Below are 19,718 nucleotides of genomic sequence, written 5' to 3'. Positions count from 1 at the left end.
ATCTACATATTTCAGCAGCTGCCAAATAAAAGAGAGAATGAAGTCACTGCCAGCAAGACTCTATTCTGTAGCAACTACTGGAAGTGAGCAAATCAGCATCTGCGATCAAGGGTGTTACAGAAACGGTTTAGAAATGGGGCCCACAACACAGGGTCCAGAAAACTTCTCAGCCTTCCCATCCAGCGGCTGCATGCTAGGGGCTGTGTCCCTGCCAAAAGGCAGGCTGATGGTGACGTGAAAGGGGTGGTGAGGCCCAGCCAGCTGCTACCCTCTGTCTCCATATGCTATGGATGATTATGGGGTTAAGTTCAATGGGAGTTCCCAAGTCAAATCCTGCTCTCATCCCTCCCACAGGTAGTTCCAGTGATGACAGTAGCAGGACTAAGGTAGGTAGATGTTTATTCCTTCTGCATCTGAGATGAGGTGGAAGCCTTATGCATAGGCCATTTCACTGAGAGCATTTGTTATTTGGCCAGCACAGTAGCAAATTGGGAATGAGTTTGCTGGACAGCAGGCGTGAAATGAACCTGAGCAGTCAGTGCACCCTGGTCATGTGGCCAGCACAGAATCACTAACTTTTTAGCATCTGTTCTCTACTGTTTTTCAGACTCATGTGGAAGGAAAGCTTCCCAGGCCAGACCCAAACCCTTGTAGCTGTATCTATGCCACATGGGAGGTTATATAAAGATAGTTTGACATAAGTACAAAGGCCCCTCCACCACCTGCCTCTGTGAACCATGTTTATATGGTATTTGGAGGAGAATATGTTTGGGGGGGTGGACTGTCAAGTCTTCAGTGTTTCCCCCGCTTCCCTTCCATCCCCTGACAATGATTAAAGTCGGGGGGTGGGCGCAGTAAGGCATTCTCTGTAATTAAGGCTCTGAGGTGCCAACTCACTGTGGGATCCTATCCTCTTCTCTCACAGCAAGCACCATAGTACAGAACCCCATAGCCCAAGCAGATAACTCCAACTGCAAACCAGCAGCTGTGTCATGCCAAAAGTCACCTGCAAAAGGCTAAGCCTGAAAAGTAAGATGACCAGGTTTGCTTTAAAATGACAATGCACTAGACCGCCTCTGTGGATCCCGTGCTTGCCCCTCTGACTGCCTACAACAGCAACCAACTGCAGTAGGGTTTGGGTAGATAAAGAAGGAAGTGGGGCCATAAGAATTTGTTCTCATATAGGTCTGAGCATGCATGTTTATTACTGTTTTTAAGGGGGATTTTTGTGCATGTCCCTTTTGAGCATCTATCAAAATAGCTGGCAGACCTCATTTGTGGCAAGCAGAAGTTTGATGTATTTAGTGGTTACAAGCCGCAAAGAATAACAACTGCAGTTAACATCAAATTCTTCAGGAGCAAGGGAATGTAAGACTGGGGTGGTTGTCTTTAAGCCTCAGCATCTGAGGTTGAGACACTGGCTAGGACACTCGGCAGTGTCATTCTTTACAAATTTAGTTTTGCTAATAAGTCTCACTTTCCCATGTCTCTCCCTGAGTTTGTGACGTATTTACAGACACACAACACCCTCGCATGGACAAACGTACTGTAGCAAGATCTGCTACTTGACTCCTTTCCCTTAGCTCTCACACTTTAAAAAAGATTGCTACTGCAATATTAGTACCTTTTGGAATTAATGAGTATTATAGAGCGGATAGATTATACTTGGATATGCAAATGTACATGAGGGTCTTGGGAAAAGCTCACAGCAAATACTCAAATCAGAAAGAATAATGAAAGCTAGTTATGACACCGCCTTTATTCACAAAGATTTGCACTTTTTTTTTCTTCTTTTTTTGCAGTTTGGTTTGATGCTAGAATTTTGTCCCTTCTCACACCGCATAGGTAATGACATAACATAAGCCCTCCAGGCCATAGCAGTGTACATAAACACATTGGGACAGAGTTCTCTAAGCCACACATGTTCAGTGTTCGGTCACAGCAATGAGAATGACCTGAAGTGGTAAATGATACAAGGCTGGGAGTTGCCATTGTAGGGTGGAGCATGAATGTGGCCAAAGGGCCCCACCAGGAGCTCAAGAATGCTACATGGAAACTGGCTAATTTACTGTTTTCAGACCTCGTATTCCGAGCGACAGGCACTACTGTATCAGTTTAAACTGGAACGGCAGAGGAAAGCAGGTGCGCTGGTCCTCCCTAAGGCACTGCAATGTAACCCCAGCATCCATGCTCATGCCACGAGCCTGTGCCCTGGGTTAGGTGCCCCCTCCCCCGGACCCTACATTCAACATTTTGGCAGCATGGCAGATCTGACTCTTAAAAATTATAACGGGTGCTGAGGCTCTAGGCCTGAATCTGCCTTGCGCTGAAATATCCCAGTGAGGATGTACGTGCCTTATTCCTTTTGTTGTCTCCCTACAGTTACTGTTCGCATTAGAGCATGGAGGGCAAAGAACAAATGTTGTGACCAGCTGCTGCTTCCTCCAAATCCTTTGGTATCTCAGATCAGACAGAAAGGGTCCCAGACGCTCCCGTGAGAGTCAGAGTTCTGGACCATTTACAGGGAGGTCACAGAATCATCCATGGACTAAAAGCAGCAATACACAGCAAGTAACAGAGGAGCGGGTAGGAAAGTTGTCATGCAAAGTCCAAACTACACACTACGCACCACCCTGCACGGGTCAGACAGACACATAGCACAGGGCCCTTCTCTCCAGGTAGGTACAAGAGAAGGTTGTACTGTAATCCCACAGTGTGAACGATTTGGCAAAGGCAGGGCCAGGCTGGATGCCCCATCCCAAAAGGGCATAGGCGGGTTCTTCTCGGGCACTGACTGGTGCAAGTTCCAATATCACAGTGAAGTCTGAAAAAGTGGAGAAGAAACCCAAACCCTTCCCCCTGAAACAGAAGCCCCCTTAACCCCTAATCTGACCCCCTCTACTCCAAAGCAACCTGATCAGTCCAACAGGACTCAAGCAACCTGTCCTGAGAGCATCCCAAGGCCAGGGAATTCAATTCATTGTCAACAATGAAGGCATTGTCCTTCATGGATTTTTTTTGAACCATCACCCTTCACCTACCACTTGTGCTCCTTTTACATGGAGACAGATGGAGAAAGCAGGCTTCCAATCGGCTCCTCCTCTACGGACAAACTGCTACCCTCTTCACAAACCGCTGCATCCTTTACAAATGCTCACATGGCCTTAAACCCTTTCTCGAACAGAAGTAAACATTAAGATAAACTAAGAGGCACTAATATCGCCGAGTACTAGGAAACTCAGGCTTGACTTTCAAACCCGGGTCCAAAAGTCTTCAGACATTTCAGCTGGCTGGAGGAAACCCAAGTCCCTGTTCTAGATCTCCTGCAGCGAGTAGCCGGGGTCGCTACGTTCTCGCTTCACTAGTGGCTCGCCGACACTTCGGGAATCTGCATCTGCCTCGCCTCCAAGGTCGCTAATGTCATCTGTGGAGGACAATTCCCAGCATCAGCATTTTGGGGGGGATAGAAAGGTGCAATTCAGTTAAACCAGAGGCAGGTTGCGCCAAGTTTTCATTTACTTTTTTTTTTTTTTTTAAGTATTTTCATGCAACATTATTTCTCCTGAGATGGCACCCTGGAAACTGACCATATCCCCAGACCACAAGTTTCTGCTCCCCACAACAAATGAACTGAATATTGACTTAAAGGAGCTACCTCTATATCAGAGGTGGGCAAACTACGGCCTGTGGGACCGTCCTGCATGGCCCTTGAACTTCTGGCCGGGGAGGCTAGCCCCCCGCCCCTCCCCTCCTGTCCCACCTCCCCCACAGCCTCAGCTTGCCGTGCGGCCAGCACTCTGGGTGGCAGGGCTGCAAGCTCCTGCTGGGCAGCGCGGCTGCCAGTCCTGCTGCTCTGAGCTGCATGGTAAGGGGGCGGGAGCGGGTTGGATAAGGGGCAGGAGGTCCCGGGGGGCAGTCAGGGGACAGGGGGTGGTTGGATGGGGCAGAGGTTCTGAGGGGGGCAGTCAGGGGGTTGGAAGTGGGAGGGGGCGGGGGCCAGGCTGTTTGGAGAGGCACAGCCTTCGCTACCCAGTCCTCCATACAGTTTCAGAACCCCAATGCAGCCCTCAGGCCAAAAAGTTTGTCCACCCCTGCTCTAGAGGAGAAAGAGAGAATAACAGAGTTGGACGATACCTTTATCCAGCAGTGTTGAGGACATGGATGCAAGGTCACTGAACTGAAAGAGAAAACAACTCGGATGAGTGAGGTTTAAAGAGTCCCCTGGATTTACATCTGCCAGCTGTTTCAAACCCATTTTAATTAATAGCTGATTTTAAGCACTTAACAGAAGTTACAAATCTTGGCAGCTTATTCCCAAGCAGCACAGAAGGAGGTGCTGAGCAGTCAGGGACTTGCCCAAGACCATTCAGGCCAGATGTTGTCTCCAGGGCCAGATTAACCATTAGACTAATAAATCTATAGCCTTAGGACCTCCTATTTTTAGGCCTTACTGGGCAGGCAGGGGGCATGGCCGGGGCCGGGTGAGTGGGGGAGTCAGCTTGCTCATGCAGCCCTGCTGGAGCGCTCCTGCCAGCAGGAAAGGCAAAGCAGCTTCCTGTGGCTTGGAAGGAGCTCAGCCAGCTGGCAGCTCGTGCTGCAGGAACACACTGCCAGGCACCCGGTTAACACTGGTGACCGGACACTAAAAATCCAGTTACTGCGGGAACCCGTGCCAGCCGTGGGCGTAGTTTGAGCAGGCATTGCGTGCCCTCCCCCCGCCGATTTCTCCAGAGCTCTGCTTAGCTGTCAGGGAGGGAAGAGGCTCCCTCTGTCCCTCTCCTGTGCTGAGGCTGGCAGGAGTTCCAGGACGCTGGGTCCTAGTGCCCGTCACTGTCATCTTCTATGTGTGCTGGGTCCTGTTTCTGGACAACAGGTGAGTTCCTGGGGAGGGTGAGGGGGGGCAGGGCAAAGGGGTGGCGGGGGGGCGAAGAGGTAGTACCAGAGCAGTAGGGTGGGAAGCTTGCACAGAACCTGCACACACTCTATTCAGCTCCAGCCAGAACAATTGCCCCTCCCATGTATAAGGAACGAATTCCCACACGTCTGTAGGAACAGCAAAACAAACCATCCCATTCTGGATACCAGTCCTTGAACTTTTACAGAACCTTCCAGTGAGAGGCTTTAGATGTATGATGCACTGTGTTCAATACTGTATTGAACTGTACTAAAAATCAAAGAAATCTAATTTTTTTCTATGATGTATTTTTCTGTACTGGGATGCACAGGGCAACTAAGTTCTTTCCTTATACTCAACCTAGTTCCACAGGCCAAGGCATCTTTGTACTTTTAAGGGGTTGCAAAAGCACTGGAGGAAGCTCTACACACAATGTTGTGGGTTTCTCCCTCCCCCCCTCTCAAGAATTTTAAATCCACTTCTTAACAGGCAATGACAGACTAGTTGAATAGACTAAAGGCAGGTTCTGTCCATTTGCTGGTTCTCCAGCAGTATAATCCATCATAAAAGTACCTCACATTTGATTTCTTTTGAGTTTCATTCCAAAAACTTAAAGCTAAATAAACCTGAAGTTAGTGAGTTTGAGTTGGGGCAGAAAAATGAGGACTTCTTTCCCAAGTGGAAAACGTTGGGTAGCATGGAATGTGTGTGATTCGAGAAGGGAATGAGAACACAGGCCAATTCCTGCTGACAGTCACACCTGTGGAGTCTTCTTGACTTCAGGGAGAAGAGATTTTTGCACAAGAATAGATTTTGGTCCCGTCTGCTTTTTCACACCTGGGATAAGCAGAATCTCATTCACTTTCCTCCCCTAAACTCTGAGCACTTTAAGGAAAAAAATAAGCAAGGTCTGCTTGATTTACACCTGCAAATGAAACAGGAAGCTCTCCCTTCATTCTACACCAGCCTTAATGTAACAAATAAATGGGTTAGTCTCTAAGGTGCCACAAGTCCTCCTGTTCTTTTTAATGTAACAAGAGTATCACTACAGCAGCCTTGGTTGGACTGTTCTTTTGAAAGATCCTTAATGGTTCTTTTAAGATGCTGATTTTCAGTGAAGTCTTTTTGTTCAGGGAATAGCTCTGTTTTGTCAACTCCTAGTGATTCAAAAGCTGAAAGGCTTTAGATTAAGTTTGTTTAATGTTTGTACAGTGATGTTGAAGAACTAACATGGTACAGAAGTGCTAAATATCACGACTGGGCTGGGCAACCATCTAAAGATCTGTGTCACTTCTAGCTGTTACCTTTTTCTTACAAAAAGGAATGAGGAGTCCGGTGGCACCTTAAAGACTAACAAATTTATTTGGGCATAAGCTTTCATGGGTAAAAAACCCACTTCTTCAGCTGCATGGAGTGAAAATTACAGATGCAGGCATTATTATGTGTGTGTGTCTCTACCTGTGTGCTGGTGAGAATGTGAGACTGGGAGTGGGTGTGCAGCTTGTCACAGCCTCACAGGATGAGTGGGAGCCCAGGCTGGAGGGTCAGGGGGCTCCGTGGTACCCCACTCTAGGTGGAACCCCGGGAGGAACCCATCACAGCTCCCATTTAAGTCAGTGAGCAAATTTGTATCTAACATGCACAAAGCCCATACACAGCTCAAGAGACAGAAATTGACTCTCGTAATGTAAGAGGAGAAACTTGCTTATCCATTTCTGAAATCGCGAGCAGACCATCACTATTAGAGACTTGGACCTAAATTTTGTTTTTAAAAAAATGTAATACCCAGAGCATTTATATTATTATTTGTATTACTGTAGTTCCCACGAGCTCCAGTAATAGCTAATAATAGGTAGCACTCTTACGGCGCTCTTCATCTGTAGATCTCGGTCAGTAAACTGCTCTAATCACAAACAAGCAAAACATATTTGCCTCTTTCGAGTTTTTATTGTTACTTGACATCTGTAGATCAGACAGCTCTGTGCAAGGCAATTTCTTTCATTTAAAATACGATCTTCTGCTTGTATGGCCACAGTTCCACCTCCTGGACAAAGAGAGCTGCTGAGAGTCAGTGTTGGTCAAAGGCACCACGCTGAGGGCTCTAAAACTCCTTGTGTGCTGTCCCCAGAGTGCCTCACTGCTGAGCTAGACAGAAAGGAGGATTCAGTCTCCATGGCCCGTTCAATGCTTGGCCTTTCTTTGGATGTATCTATTAAGGGGGCAGATTAGTGCCAGTTGAGGTGCTCGCGATCTACTGGGAACACTGTCAACACTGCACAGCTGGGAGATGGCAGGGACTAACATACCTAGGCTAGACTCAAAGCAGTGGCTTCAGAGGTGAAAGGCTCCATCTCCTATTGCCACTCCTCTAGGCCATTGAGACACCAGACACTACTAGTTTTTATCCCCAGTTAATTTTCTCCTACAGGATAGAGTATCCTGAATTGGATAACCACTTGGCCCTTGTCAAAGACAGCATCCCTTTTTAAAGAATGTATCTAGCTGTGAGGCCCAAACTTCTACCTTACAGGACCCTAAACTCAGTCTGCAAATCTGTGAGCTCCTTGTGGAATTAGGCTTGAAGCACTAAACAAGCGCAAACTTGTGCTGAGCAACCTGTCAGCATCAAATGGCAGGATGCTGGGTTTCTCTGGGCTCACAGGCACACACACGACCATACGCACATGGCACCTTCCCTCTCTGCTGCCTGTCTGCTCTGCTCTTAACAGCAGTCATTGGATTGCAATAAATAGCATTCACGTTGCGTGTGTGTATCCAGCAACTGAAAGAGGAAGCAGAGCTACCGTGAGGCCTTTCACCTTACCATGGCCACTCAGACAGCCTTTAAAGAGCAACTTTAAATCAGCTGCATTAGTTATTTTGCTTGCCTCTGTTATTTTAGTAAGTCACCTGGAATGATAAATACTTCTCTGACTTCTTGCAGTGCCTTATTACTTTATAATAATTGAGGCACCAGCTGAACTGCTGGGTAAGACCATGAAAAACAAAGCTGTAGTAAGAACATAAGTTAGTAAGAGCAATAAAATACTGAGGAGATGTACGTGAAAAGATGGGATTAGTTCTCTTATGCTCTGAAGAATCCTTCTCCTTCTGAAGTTTATGGCGCATACAAATATTTACAAGAGTCTAACGAAGGAAAATCCAACTGTCAAACAGTTAAAGCCCACAATCAGGGCTTGTTAGAACTATAAACAGAAATAATTCCATAGCATTTTAAAATTCTTTTCTAATTAAAACAAGTTTTTGTGTATTTAAACAATCCACTGCAGTGTTGAGGTCCTAAGAAAATTAAGTCCTGGGCTAATGGATCAGAATCAGAAAGTGAAACTAACTAAACAGATGGTGAAACTTGACTTGTCTAGGTTCACTGTGTCAGTTGCAGGGAAAAAAACCAACAACAGTATAAACTCCACATTGCAAATTAGATTTTTAAATTTATTTGTTTTAATCTAGCATGTTAATACTAACAAGGAAACTTTCTTACTAAATATTTTCTATGTGGACAGCAAGCTTTAAGGGGACACTATAAACTTGAGATCCAGTCGGTTTAAAAAGTGATTTGGCAGTGGCTTTAAGTGTAGCACCTGTGTCCGAGGCCCACAGTCATAAAACCCCAAAGATTTGGCAAAGTGTTGTGATTTGTAAAAATACTTTTCCCTCAAAAACCCAAAGAGGGGAAGTGGTTGACTGTGGACATAGGTTGAGGTTTTTGAGGGGCTAGAGGAGCTAGGTGCTCCATCCCATTAAAAGTCAATAGGATTTGGGTATGTAACTTGCAGGGATGTCTTAGACACACTCCCCCAAAGTGCCATCAACTGCGTGCTTCCATATTCTGGTACCCAACTTGAGCCAATTTGTGTGTGATTTTCAGAGGTGCTGAGCACTCAACTCCTGGTCATTCAATAGGAAGAAACTGAAAGGTCAGGCCCAGGGCATCTCAAGTTAGGTGCCAAAAACAGAGGCACCAAAAATTAGTGAATCCTTCAGAAAAAATGGCTGGTACAACATGTTCAGAGCACAGGGTAGCTGGTGGTGTCCCTTTAACCACTGTTCAGTTTGGGTTCTGTTACTGGGGCATAAATAGTGCTCACCTCTCCCATTACAGCAATTGGTGTCTCCCCTGTTGCCTGGGCAACACGATGCTCTACCAGATAAAACATGTATTCATCATAGAGCAGGCGAATCAGGTGGAAGGAACCAAAGCTGGCAGCACTGCGCAAGGTGAGGTCACGGATCACCATAGAGCTAGAGAATGGTTGGGAAACAAAACATTTTGGACACATTTTAGAACCACAGATTGGCTGGTGTGAATTCTAGAGTGGGGAGAATCATGGGAAATGCTGAGTCATACTGTGCAGTACCTAACACGCAATCGTTAAATTCTTCCTTTCACCCAAAATCTCAAAGCACTTTAAGAACATTAGTTAATTTAGCCTCACAAACCCCCTAGCAAAGGAGATTCGGATTATTATCCCCAATTCACAGATGGGGAACTAAGACAGAGAATCAGGGCCTGATTTTCCATTGCCCTAAACACTCGTGTAGTCATTCACGCCAGGGTAGAGTGATTTAGGAACCTAACTTTAGGGACCCAGGTTTTAGGATATTGACCTTGGATGGCTTTTCTTTTTGAAGTCTGGCCTGCGGATGGACAAAATACAATTTAGCAGCAAGGTATTTAGAAGTTCCCAGCAGGTACATATACATTTCCAGGATAAAAAAAGACCTGTACCTATAGAAGGACCACTTCAGCAGGAACTGCCTAGCTGCCTTGGGGAAGCTGGGGCTGTCCTCGTGGTGCTTTAGAACTTGGGTGACAACGTTATCCAGCCAACTGGCCCACTGATCAAGGGAGCTCTGCTGCTGTAGTGTGAGTTTGAAATCCTGCTCCAGCTTCTGCACCATGCCTTCTTCACACTGGCACACCCATGAGGCTTGCTCCTGCCAAGGGCACAAGAGGAAATTAGAAATCAATATTTACATGCCTGAGCAAAACTGCTGTTCATTCCATCCCATGGCTTTTGGTGCATCCTGACTCATATCTGGCAAAGGAAAAGACGTCAAGTCAGCAGAATAACATTCTGGCACAGTACTCCATGACTAGAACTTCTGTATGTAGCAGCAACATCTGGGATTTTCAAAAGATGTCTCATTAGGTGCTAATAGGCAGTAGGTTTAAAACAAACAAAAGAAAGTATTTCTTCACACAATGCACAGGCAGCCTGTGGAACTCTTTGCCAGAAGATGTTGTGAAGGCCAAAACTATAACAGGATTAAAAAAAGAACTAGATAAATTCACGGAGGATAGATCCATCTATGGCTATTAGCCAGGATGGACAGGGATGGTGTCTCTAGCCTCTGTTTGCCAGAAGGTGGGAGTGGATGACAGAGGATGGATCACCTGATGATTACCTGTTCCGTTCATTCCCTTTAAAGCAACTGGCATTGGCCACTGTTGGAAGACAGGATATTGAGCTAGATGGACCTTTGGTCTGACCCAGTATGGCTGTTCTTATGTTCTAAACTGCCACTGAGTTAAATGGGATTTGGGCACCTAACTCTTTAGTTCTGGGTGAAATTTTCAAAAGCATTTATGAGATTTAGGCGCACAAGTCCTGTAGGTTTTAAAAGGGACCTATACTTCTAAATCACACACGCACTTCTGAAAATCCCAAACATTAACCCTTTCACCAACCGATATCAAAGTGGTTTTTAAACATTAATAAGCCTCTCAACCCACCACATGGTGTAGGTCAGTACTAGCGTTCCTGTTTCATTGGGTGGGAACCTGAAGCACAGAGAGGTTGTGACCTGCTAAAAATCAGGATTAAGACTCAGGAGACTCCCAGTCCCCTGCCCAAAGCACTAAAATCAGGGCTTCTCAAACTTGTCCATAGCATGAGCCCCATTTTATAAAGTGATTGTCTTGTGGACACCTCCTTTCCTACTCACAACTGTATGACATCCCTTTGGCACCTATAGCAACTGTTTTCCTAGAAAAGCAATACTGGGAAAGCATTTAATGTATGCTTCATTGTCTTGTAGTGCAATCTGGTAGTTGGAAATAAGGAGGAGCTAGCATTATGTGACCAGTCAGGTTTCTGCAGGCCACTGTAGTTTAAGAATCCCTGCACCACATCTCGCGGCCTCAACTGAAACATCAAAAAGTCACCTGCACGTTGGCGAAGTCCACTCGATTGAGGTCGCTGAGCATCTGGTTTATCTGGGAGGTGTTTTGGAGCACAGCGCGAGCTGCCTGAGCCAGATGGTTCAGGGAAGTGTATCTCCGTAATGTCTGTGCAAAGGCACTCACTACTCCAACCTGTAAAAGGTACAAAGACCACAGGGCCGTTACACACATACCTTCCAAAACACTTTGGACACAAGCACTAAGCCACTCTTGGCTACTGCATAAAGGCACAACACTCTTCTATTGATGCTGCTACTTAAAAATCTTTGCTAGCACTCTTCACTGAAATAGCTCATTGCTACTTCATATCAACCTAATTTTCTTCTTTGAAAGGGTACTGGCCTCATGGATAGAGAAGTAGTAGACAGAGAAGATATCGTCGATGCTGTGTCAATGCAGAAGCTGGACTTTATGACCTCTCATGGTCCCTTCCATCCCTACATTTCTGTGATCCTCCCAAGGCAATCCCGTCACTTCATTTGTCTAAATAAGTTCTCAGAGTGGAACCCTTGACTCCATGTCAGCAGCAGGGGTGACTGTTACAGAAACGTATGACTGGAGCGGAAAGTGAGCAGCTTTGATCACGGTTATCAGCTTGGACAATTTAGTGCTTATGTAAATCAAAGGCTGGCAGAAGTGACAAGTAGAGGAGGCAGTGCAGTTAAACAAGACCTGCCAATGCTCCTCAGTCACTGCCTGCATTCCAGCTCTCTCTCCAGGAAAGCATCATTCCATTGCAGATGCCTTATTGCACACTGTTTTATCTGCAACTACAGGGTGTGGTAAGTGCTTGATGAACACTGTGTCTGAACCATTAATCTTCGCTGTTGAGTACTACATTTGAAGCCTGGAGTTAGAAATAGCAAATCCAGGCTCCAGCATACATACTTCATGAGATGAAGCGGCTATGACCATATATCCCATGAGGAGATATCACCACATCCAGATGTCCATGTCAGGTTATCATGGACCTCTCTCCACATCTTGCTATTCTGGCTCAACATTGCCTGTTTATTACGCTTAGTTGAGCACGGATTATGCCCAACTGGCCAAGTGAGCAGTGATGGTGTAACAAGGCCCAGCAGAGGCATGTCATTAAGGTGAGCCAGGAGTGCCAGTCACCAAAGCCTGAAATACCAGTGGCTTGGAACCACTGCACAAAACTGTTACAAAACACTTCCCCCTGTTTGTAACAAACTCCCGCTGTTTACCTTTGTCTGGACTATCTGTGGGGGGAAATCGCTCATTGCATTCATCAGCCATCCTTCCAAACTCTTCGCAAAATTGCGGATGGCTTGCGTCAAGGTGCCTGCAAGAGAGAAGTCAGGATAGTTAAAGCGGCTTTTCCAAATTGCTTTAATGAGACCTGTCAGCCTCGAACCACCCTGGGAGATATTAAATCGAGATAATAGCTATTGGATCAGAAATTGTACCATGGGAGTCTAGTGCCGTTACAGATTAATCCAATGAATGCAGTCCATTGGGGTCTTGCAAAGTAACGGACACTGAAATATATTAATCAGGCTGTGATTTTTATCCAACAAATTAAATAGCTCTCTCTTATTATCTGAGGCACATGTGAACACTTTTCTAAGACTACTGGCATCTATAATAACAACAATAATGTTCAAGTGCATGGGTGGGCCAGAGTATGAAAATTACAGATGACTAGAAGTTCACAGCACTGAAGCTATCAATTGCCTTTTAAAAACAAGATGGGATCATTTTTTTCAAAGCTATGCTATAGTTCAAACAGGAATTATTTTGGGTGAGTTCTGTGGCCTGTGTTCTACAGGAGGTCAGATTAGATGATCACAATGGTCCCTTCTGGCCTTGGAATCTGTGAATCTCTTTTGTTTGATATGCAATTAGCAATAAGGCCCAACATCAGAGTCCATTCTCTGACCAGTATGGACCAATAATGACAATTAAGCTTCTGTGCAAAAGGTACTTATGGAGACAGGCTTTTACTGAGGACCTTGGCTAACATTTTCAAAGCTGGGTGCCTGAAGGCAGGCTGTTAAATCCATATTTGAGCAACTAAACAAAAGTAGCCTAGTGTTCAGAGATGTGAAGTGAATGGAAGCTGCAGATTCTTGGCATCTCTGAAAACTAGGTCACTTATTTAGTTGCCTAAATATGGAGTTCAGAGCCCAACTCTGTGTACCCAGGTTTGCAAATGTTTTGCCTTGTGTCCATTGTAAAGCTATATTGTTAAAGTGCCTTTTTGGTTGTTTTTGCATCAAAACCAATTTAACGTGTTCCTTTTTATTTACTAGGTCACAATAGCAAATAAACATGTTTTTTAATATATTTTTGCTGGGTTTGTGGTGAACAACAAAAATCGCGGACAGAAAAGAGGCATTTAAAAAATAAGTTTTCACTTTCAGTAACTGTGATGTTGTGAAAGGGGCGGGCCTGGCAGTTCTAAAGAAGCAAACCTTGTTTATTCCCGGACAAAGCCAGGCAGCGACACCAAGAGTTTTCTCCACGCCGCCTAGCTAACAATCCTGCTTCCATCCTGACATATACAACCCCACCTATACCGGGGCCATTTATAGCCCACTTGGTCCTTGCCTCTTCCATTAAAACTGAACACTTAAAGTACTTACCTGGCCCGCATTACGGTTGTATTTGAGCATCTCACAATGATTTGTGTATTTATCCTCACTGCCCCCAGAGGTAGGGAAGTGCTATCATCCCCATTTTACAGAAGGGGGACTGAGGCAAAGAGAGACAAAAGACCCAGCTTTTTAAAGGTATTTAACTCACACTGATTTCAATGGGAGTTAGTTACCTAAATACAGTACCTTTAAAAAGATGGCCTCAAGTGACTCTCCCAAGGTCACACAAGAAGTCTGTGGCAAAGCTAGGAGCTGAACTCATGTTTCCAGAGTCCCAGCTTAGTACACAAACCTCCAGACCATCCTTCCTCTCCTGCCAACAGAAGGGCACACAGTGGTGGTTTTCTGCCACTAGTGACTGCACTGATGCCATTAGCTCACCAAAGAGACATCAGCTGGCAGTACCTTTTGGTCACTATTGACATGGACAGAGTCTGAGCTAGTGAATGAGGGACTGATCCAGTAAAGTACATAACATGTGCTTCACTCTCATTGCTTGCAGTGAGACTTCAGTGATTGCTGAATCAGGGGCTTGGGGGTAAAAGCCTCTGCATCCCATGCTAATCTCCCAAACCAGTATCAATATATACAGAGAGAGAGAAAAATCCATAATGTGCAGTCTGGGCCAGAATGATGTGACATAACAGAAAGACACACATCTCTAAGGAAGTATTCAACATGGATTAATTATGCTTAAATACATTCTATGCGTATTAAGCCTACATTTTCCAGTTTGGTTCCTGGCCAAAGCCTGAGGCTGTGATAATGTGATTAACTGAATTTTTAAAAGATGGAAAAAATACATCAAAGCATCCAGGAGCCATGATACGGATGGGAATCATTCCATATAGAGGAGACGGCTGTTGCCATAACATACAAGCTCTAATACAAAACAAAACCCTTCTGCACCAGCCTTTATGGCAAGTGGTAGCCAACCGCAGTGACCCATCTATTTCTATCGCACAATATGGAGTGAAACAGTAAAAAAAAGTTGGGAAAGTTGGGCAAGAGTCCGGGCTCCCCAGGCCATTCTGATCACTTCACAACATATTTACCAGGCACCGGCCTTAGCACGTCAGGGATGAGGATCTCCACCAGGGCCTGATACAGGATGTGATCACAGCTTCTCATCCATTTCAGGATAGGATCGTATTTACACAGGCTGATGAGCTTGTCCTTTGGGATGACCCCTTCATGTTCTTCTTCACTGCATGGCAAGGAGTAATGTAGTGTTAACGGCATGTTTCACTTTATGCATGGACAGTTGTTCCCTAGTTCTCATTAGAATAAACACAGCTTGGGTTTTTAGTGAAGGACAACCTCTGGAATCTCTCTGAGGAAGTGGTGCTTGATCATTTGTAGGAATGTAACCACCTCTGGGAGCTCTGCTCTCTGTCATGTCTCTGCCAGTTCTGGCCAGGATCTCACCTCCAATCCACACACCCCATTTGGCTCATCTGGAGCTCCCCTCATTCCTCCAATCCTCTCTTAAAGGTTGGTCATTCATTGCCACCAATCCAACCACCCACAACAGTTCCCTGCCTCCTTCTGGCTCAGTGATTCCCCATTCCCATCTTTCTAAAACAAATGCAGCTCATAACCCAAATTTTTTTTCCACTCCTTTCAACAAGCAAGGGCTCATCTGGTTCCTCACAGTACGGCTTGCCATTCCCAGACATCCACACCTCTCTTTTCTGCTGTCCAACCAACTCCTTTTGACTATCACATTGCTGCTGAGCAGACTGACTGCCACTGAGCAGTCAAATTAAGTTGTATTGCCAGGTATTGTATACGACCAGTGCCAAATTTGCCCGGAAAACAAATACTGAAAACATTTTCATGGAGGAAAAGCCAGTCCCATGCTGCGACAAGGACACAGCATTGTCTTCAAGTGAATGAGGTCAATTTAACTTGCCTCAATATCCCTTTATACATGGACAAAAGGATCTTTACTCTTCTTTTTAGTATTTTTAAGTAACTTTTTTTCTCCTGAGATGGCACCTGGAAACCGTACATTATCTTGTTCATAATTACAAAACTCTACCTTAGGAATAGAGTTAGAAAAATGACTTTCTGATGGGGAAGCAAAGGGAAGCTGCAAGAGTGGTCACATGCCCCTTCCCCGTAGTGCGGGCACATCATTTCAGGCACCTGGAGCAGCAGGCAGAGAGGAAATCACTGCGCGGGTGGGGAGGGGGAGCTGAGGATGCCCTGGCCGGTGGCCCCTACCCTGCGCTGGGCTTAGCTGCTAGCCCCAGCTTGGGAGGACAGGACTTCCTCTTCCCCTGCGAGCCCCACCCTCCTGCATCTGGACTACCCTGCCGAGCCCCCCAAACCCAACCCTCACCCCACTAAACCCCACTTCCCGAGCACCCAGACCCCCCTGCAAGAGTCACCCACATGGAGACCCCCCCGCCGAGCCCCATCCTCCCACACTGAGACCCCTCCTGCTGAGCCCCAACCACCTTCACCTGGACCCCCCCATAGAGTCCCATTTCCCCTGCACCCAGAACCCCCCAATGAGCCCCTGTGCATCCAGATCCCCCCCCAAACTGTCCACACTCAGATTGCCCCACACAGAACCCTCTCACTCCAAACCTGGATCCCCCCACACTAAGCCCTCCATACTTGGATCCTGCCAGGCTGAGCCTGCCTGTCCCACACCTGGATCGGGGGCCAGGGTTGAGCATGCATTCAAGACTCTGTCCCACTCGCTTGCCAGTGGGAGAGGAGCTACAGTGAGTGTTGCATTATTTATTAAGCGGATGACACTAAGCTGGGGGGAGAGGTAGATACGCTGGAGGGTAGAGATGGGGTCCAGAGTGACCTAGACAAATTGGAGGATTGGGCCAAAAGAAATCTGATGAGGTTCAACAAGGACAAGTGCAGAGTCCTGCACTTAGGATAGAAGAATCCCACGCACTGCTACAGGCTGGGGACCGACTGGCTAAGCAGCAGTTCTGCAGAAAAGGACCTGGGGATTACAGTGGACGAGAAGCTGGATATGAGTCAGCAGTGTGCCCTTGTTGCCAAGACGGCTAACGGCATATTGGGCTGCATTAATAGGAGCATTGCCAGCAGATCGAGAGAAGTGATTATTCCCCTCTATTCGGCACTGGTGAGGCCACATCTGGAGTATTGCGCCCAGTTTTCGGCCCCCCACTACAGAAGGGATGTGGACAAATTGGAGAGAGTCCAGCGGAGGAAAACGAAAATGATTAGGAGGCTGCAGCACATGACCTATGAGGAGAGGCTGAGGGAGCCTGCCCTGGCCCCAGAGCGCACCACTGCCACCCTGGAGCTGCTCCAGGTAAGCTGCGCCAGGCCAGAGCCCACACCCCGAACTCCTCCAGCACCCCACACCTCAACTCCATGCCCTGAGCCCCCTGCCTGCACCCCAACCCCCTGCTGCACCTCGCACCCCTCCTGCATCCCAACCCCCTGCCCTGAGCCCCCTCCCGCACTCCACACCCCTCCCTGCACCACTGCCCTGAGCCCTCTTCCACACTGTGTACCCCCTCCTGCACCCCAACCCCCTTCCCTGAGCCCACTTGTACTCTCCGCACTCCTCCTCTGCCCCAACCCCTCGCCCTGAGCCCCTTCCTGCACATCGCACCCCCTCCCGCACCCCAACCCTGTCCCAGCCTACATTCATGGCCCTGTATGCAATTTCCCCATCCAGATGTGGCCCTCGGGCCAAAAACTTTGCCCACCCCTGCGCTAGGCTGTTTTCAGTGGTTGCGAACCACAGAAAAAGGGACAATAATCTCAAGTTGCAGTGGTGGAGGTCTAGATTCAATAGGAGGAAAAAATATTTCTCTAGGAGGGTGGTGAAGCACTGGAATGGGTTCCCTAGGGAGGTGGTGGAATCTCCATCCTTAAGAGATTTTTAGGGCCCGGCTTGACAAAGCCCTGGCTGGGATGATTTAGTTGGGGATTGGTCCTGCTTTGAGCAGGGGGTTGGATTAGATGACCTCCTGAGATCTCTTCCAACCCTAATCTTTTATGATTCTATGTTCTTGGTATGCCTGGTGTGGAGGGGCAGGACCCCAGGGGGTTTCTGGGACAGGCTCGGCCCCTGCACTGTGTTAGGGTCAGATACAGCCTCACCGCTAAGTCCGTGTCCCGGGTGGGGGGATGCAGGATGATTTACAGATGCTCCCCACTGCCATGCTGGAGCCTCCACATTTATTTATTTGCAAATAAAATATGCAGAATTTTAAAATATCGTGTGCAGAATTTTTAATTTTTTGGCACAGAATTTCCTGAGGAGTAAAATCTTGCGAGACTGCAGCCGCAATGCATGAAACTGATGTTTGTGTCTTCCCTGATTGTGCAGCCTGCCTGTAATAATTTTCTCAGTGTTGTAAGATTTTTAACAACACCTCAGTGTTCCATGACTGGATCCCAATTACTATGCACTCCTATTTTTGTTTCCTATCTGTGACTCTCTAAACTAAACATCTGAAAAGAAACCTGCAGTTACAGTGTTTCTTGGCAGCGATCCACGCATTGAGCACTATCTGAGGAGGATAATCAGGTTAGAATTTTAAGATTATTAGGAGAATGAGGGGACTTTCTCTCCATTTCCCAAATGTTTACAGTCCTTGCTCGGAGTATAAAACATTAGGACCTGAAATCCTTATATATAGTCAGGGGAAGTGGATACTATTTAGACTTTCATTACCATTCAAACTATTTCAATTTCCTCTATTTTCACTCACTGTCCGTTTCCCTGTCCCTTGATGGCAGGTTTCTAACACATAAACAGGGAAGAATAGGGAATGACAGAGAACCAGGCAAGAATGCAATTAACAGATCAAAGCAGCACATTTTGTCATTATCTGCCCCAGAACACAAGGCTTTTTTTTTTTTTTTTTAATTTTCACGGCAACCTGATTAAGAACGAGTCCCAGTTTATCCAAATGTCATTACGTTCTTATTGGCTTCCTCTGATGTCATTCTGTAACAACATTCAATGGCATGCAGTTCTAAATGTCTGCTTAAACGGGGCTTCTACAAAAGCAGTGACCCATTCCTGTTAGTCAAAATAACACATGTTTTAGATTAGTGTCTGTAATCAAAGGTAACAGCACATCAAATAAACAGATAGTAAAATCCTCTGCATCTGGTATATAATTACAATAGCATACTTCTAACTCTATTCCTAAAATAGTGTCCTCTCCTGGTAGGTAGTTAACATCCTTAACTCTTAGAGATCAATACAATCATGAAGCTGAAAACTGTACCACTCGTGATCTCTAAGGTAAAACACTAGTAAAACTTAGGTCATCCAAAGTTTAGCAAGGGTAAGTGTGTAACCATTTACCTGGAAGGCATGGTGGTGGAGCCATCACTGGATGGTGTTTTAGAACTCCAGAAGGACTGCCATAGCTTCTCAATGTAATGAAACTGAAGGTTCATTACAACATCCAAAGTGGCCTAAGAATAAAAGACGACGGCTCATAAGATGCTCTGATAACATTCAGTCACAGTTTCTTCGTAAGTGGAATACCCTGCCATATGGATTAGATTAGATACAAAGTAGAACAATCTGCAATGTGTTGTTTTAACACAGAGAATATAAGCAGATCACACAGGGAGGAAATAACTTGAACTATGCTATCAAGCCAATCAGAAACATTCCTGTTCAGAACCCACTCCTCAAGAGAGCAGGACTGGAGTGGAGGGAGCACACTATGGAATCAGATCCTAGATCAAGCAAACAGAGCCTATATCAGGGGTGGGCAAACTTTTTGGCCTGAGGGCCACATTGGGTTTCCAAACTGTATGGAGGGCCGGGTAGGGAAAGCTATGCCTCCCCAAACAGCCTGGCCCCCGCCCCCTATCTACCCCCTCCCACTTCCCACCCCCTGACTGCCCCCCTCAGAATTCCCAACCCATCCAACCCGCCCTGCTCCTTGTCCCCTGACCATCCCCTCCTGGGAACCCCCGGCCCTAACCACCCCCCCTCCCCAAGATCCCCCCC

At 46.4% G+C, this 19,718-nt stretch overlaps 1 protein-coding gene across 3 annotated transcripts in view; it reads right to left on the bottom strand.

Moving 5' to 3' along the window:
- Positions 1-1,741: 1,741 nt before the first annotated feature.
- RFX2 (regulatory factor X2) overlaps positions 1,742-19,718 on the bottom strand; it is a 98,835-nt gene continuing 80,858 nt past the window's right edge. For all 3 annotated transcript variants that reach the window (XM_073323868.2, XM_073323870.2, XM_073323867.2), the window contains exons 11-18: positions 19,059-19,171; positions 14,785-14,936; positions 12,317-12,414; positions 11,088-11,237; positions 9,648-9,856; positions 9,007-9,160; positions 4,135-4,177; positions 1,742-3,424 (exon numbers count right to left, since the gene is read on the bottom strand). In XM_073323868.2, coding sequence (XP_073179969.1) covers positions 3,315-3,424; positions 4,135-4,177; positions 9,007-9,160; positions 9,648-9,856; positions 11,088-11,237; positions 12,317-12,414; positions 14,785-14,936; positions 19,059-19,171 — 1,029 coding nt within the window. In that variant the 3' untranslated portion in view covers positions 1,742-3,314. The remainder of the gene's footprint in view (positions 3,425-4,134; positions 4,178-9,006; positions 9,161-9,647; positions 9,857-11,087; positions 11,238-12,316; positions 12,415-14,784; positions 14,937-19,058; positions 19,172-19,718) is intronic.

The sequence above is a fragment of the Lepidochelys kempii genome, chromosome 25 (assembly GCF_965140285.1).
Source record: "Lepidochelys kempii isolate rLepKem1 chromosome 25, rLepKem1.hap1, whole genome shotgun sequence".
NCBI lineage: Eukaryota > Metazoa > Chordata > Testudines > Cheloniidae > Lepidochelys > Lepidochelys kempii.
Note: the sequence above shows the minus strand (reverse complement) of the source record. Positions and strands in the feature narration are given on the sequence as shown.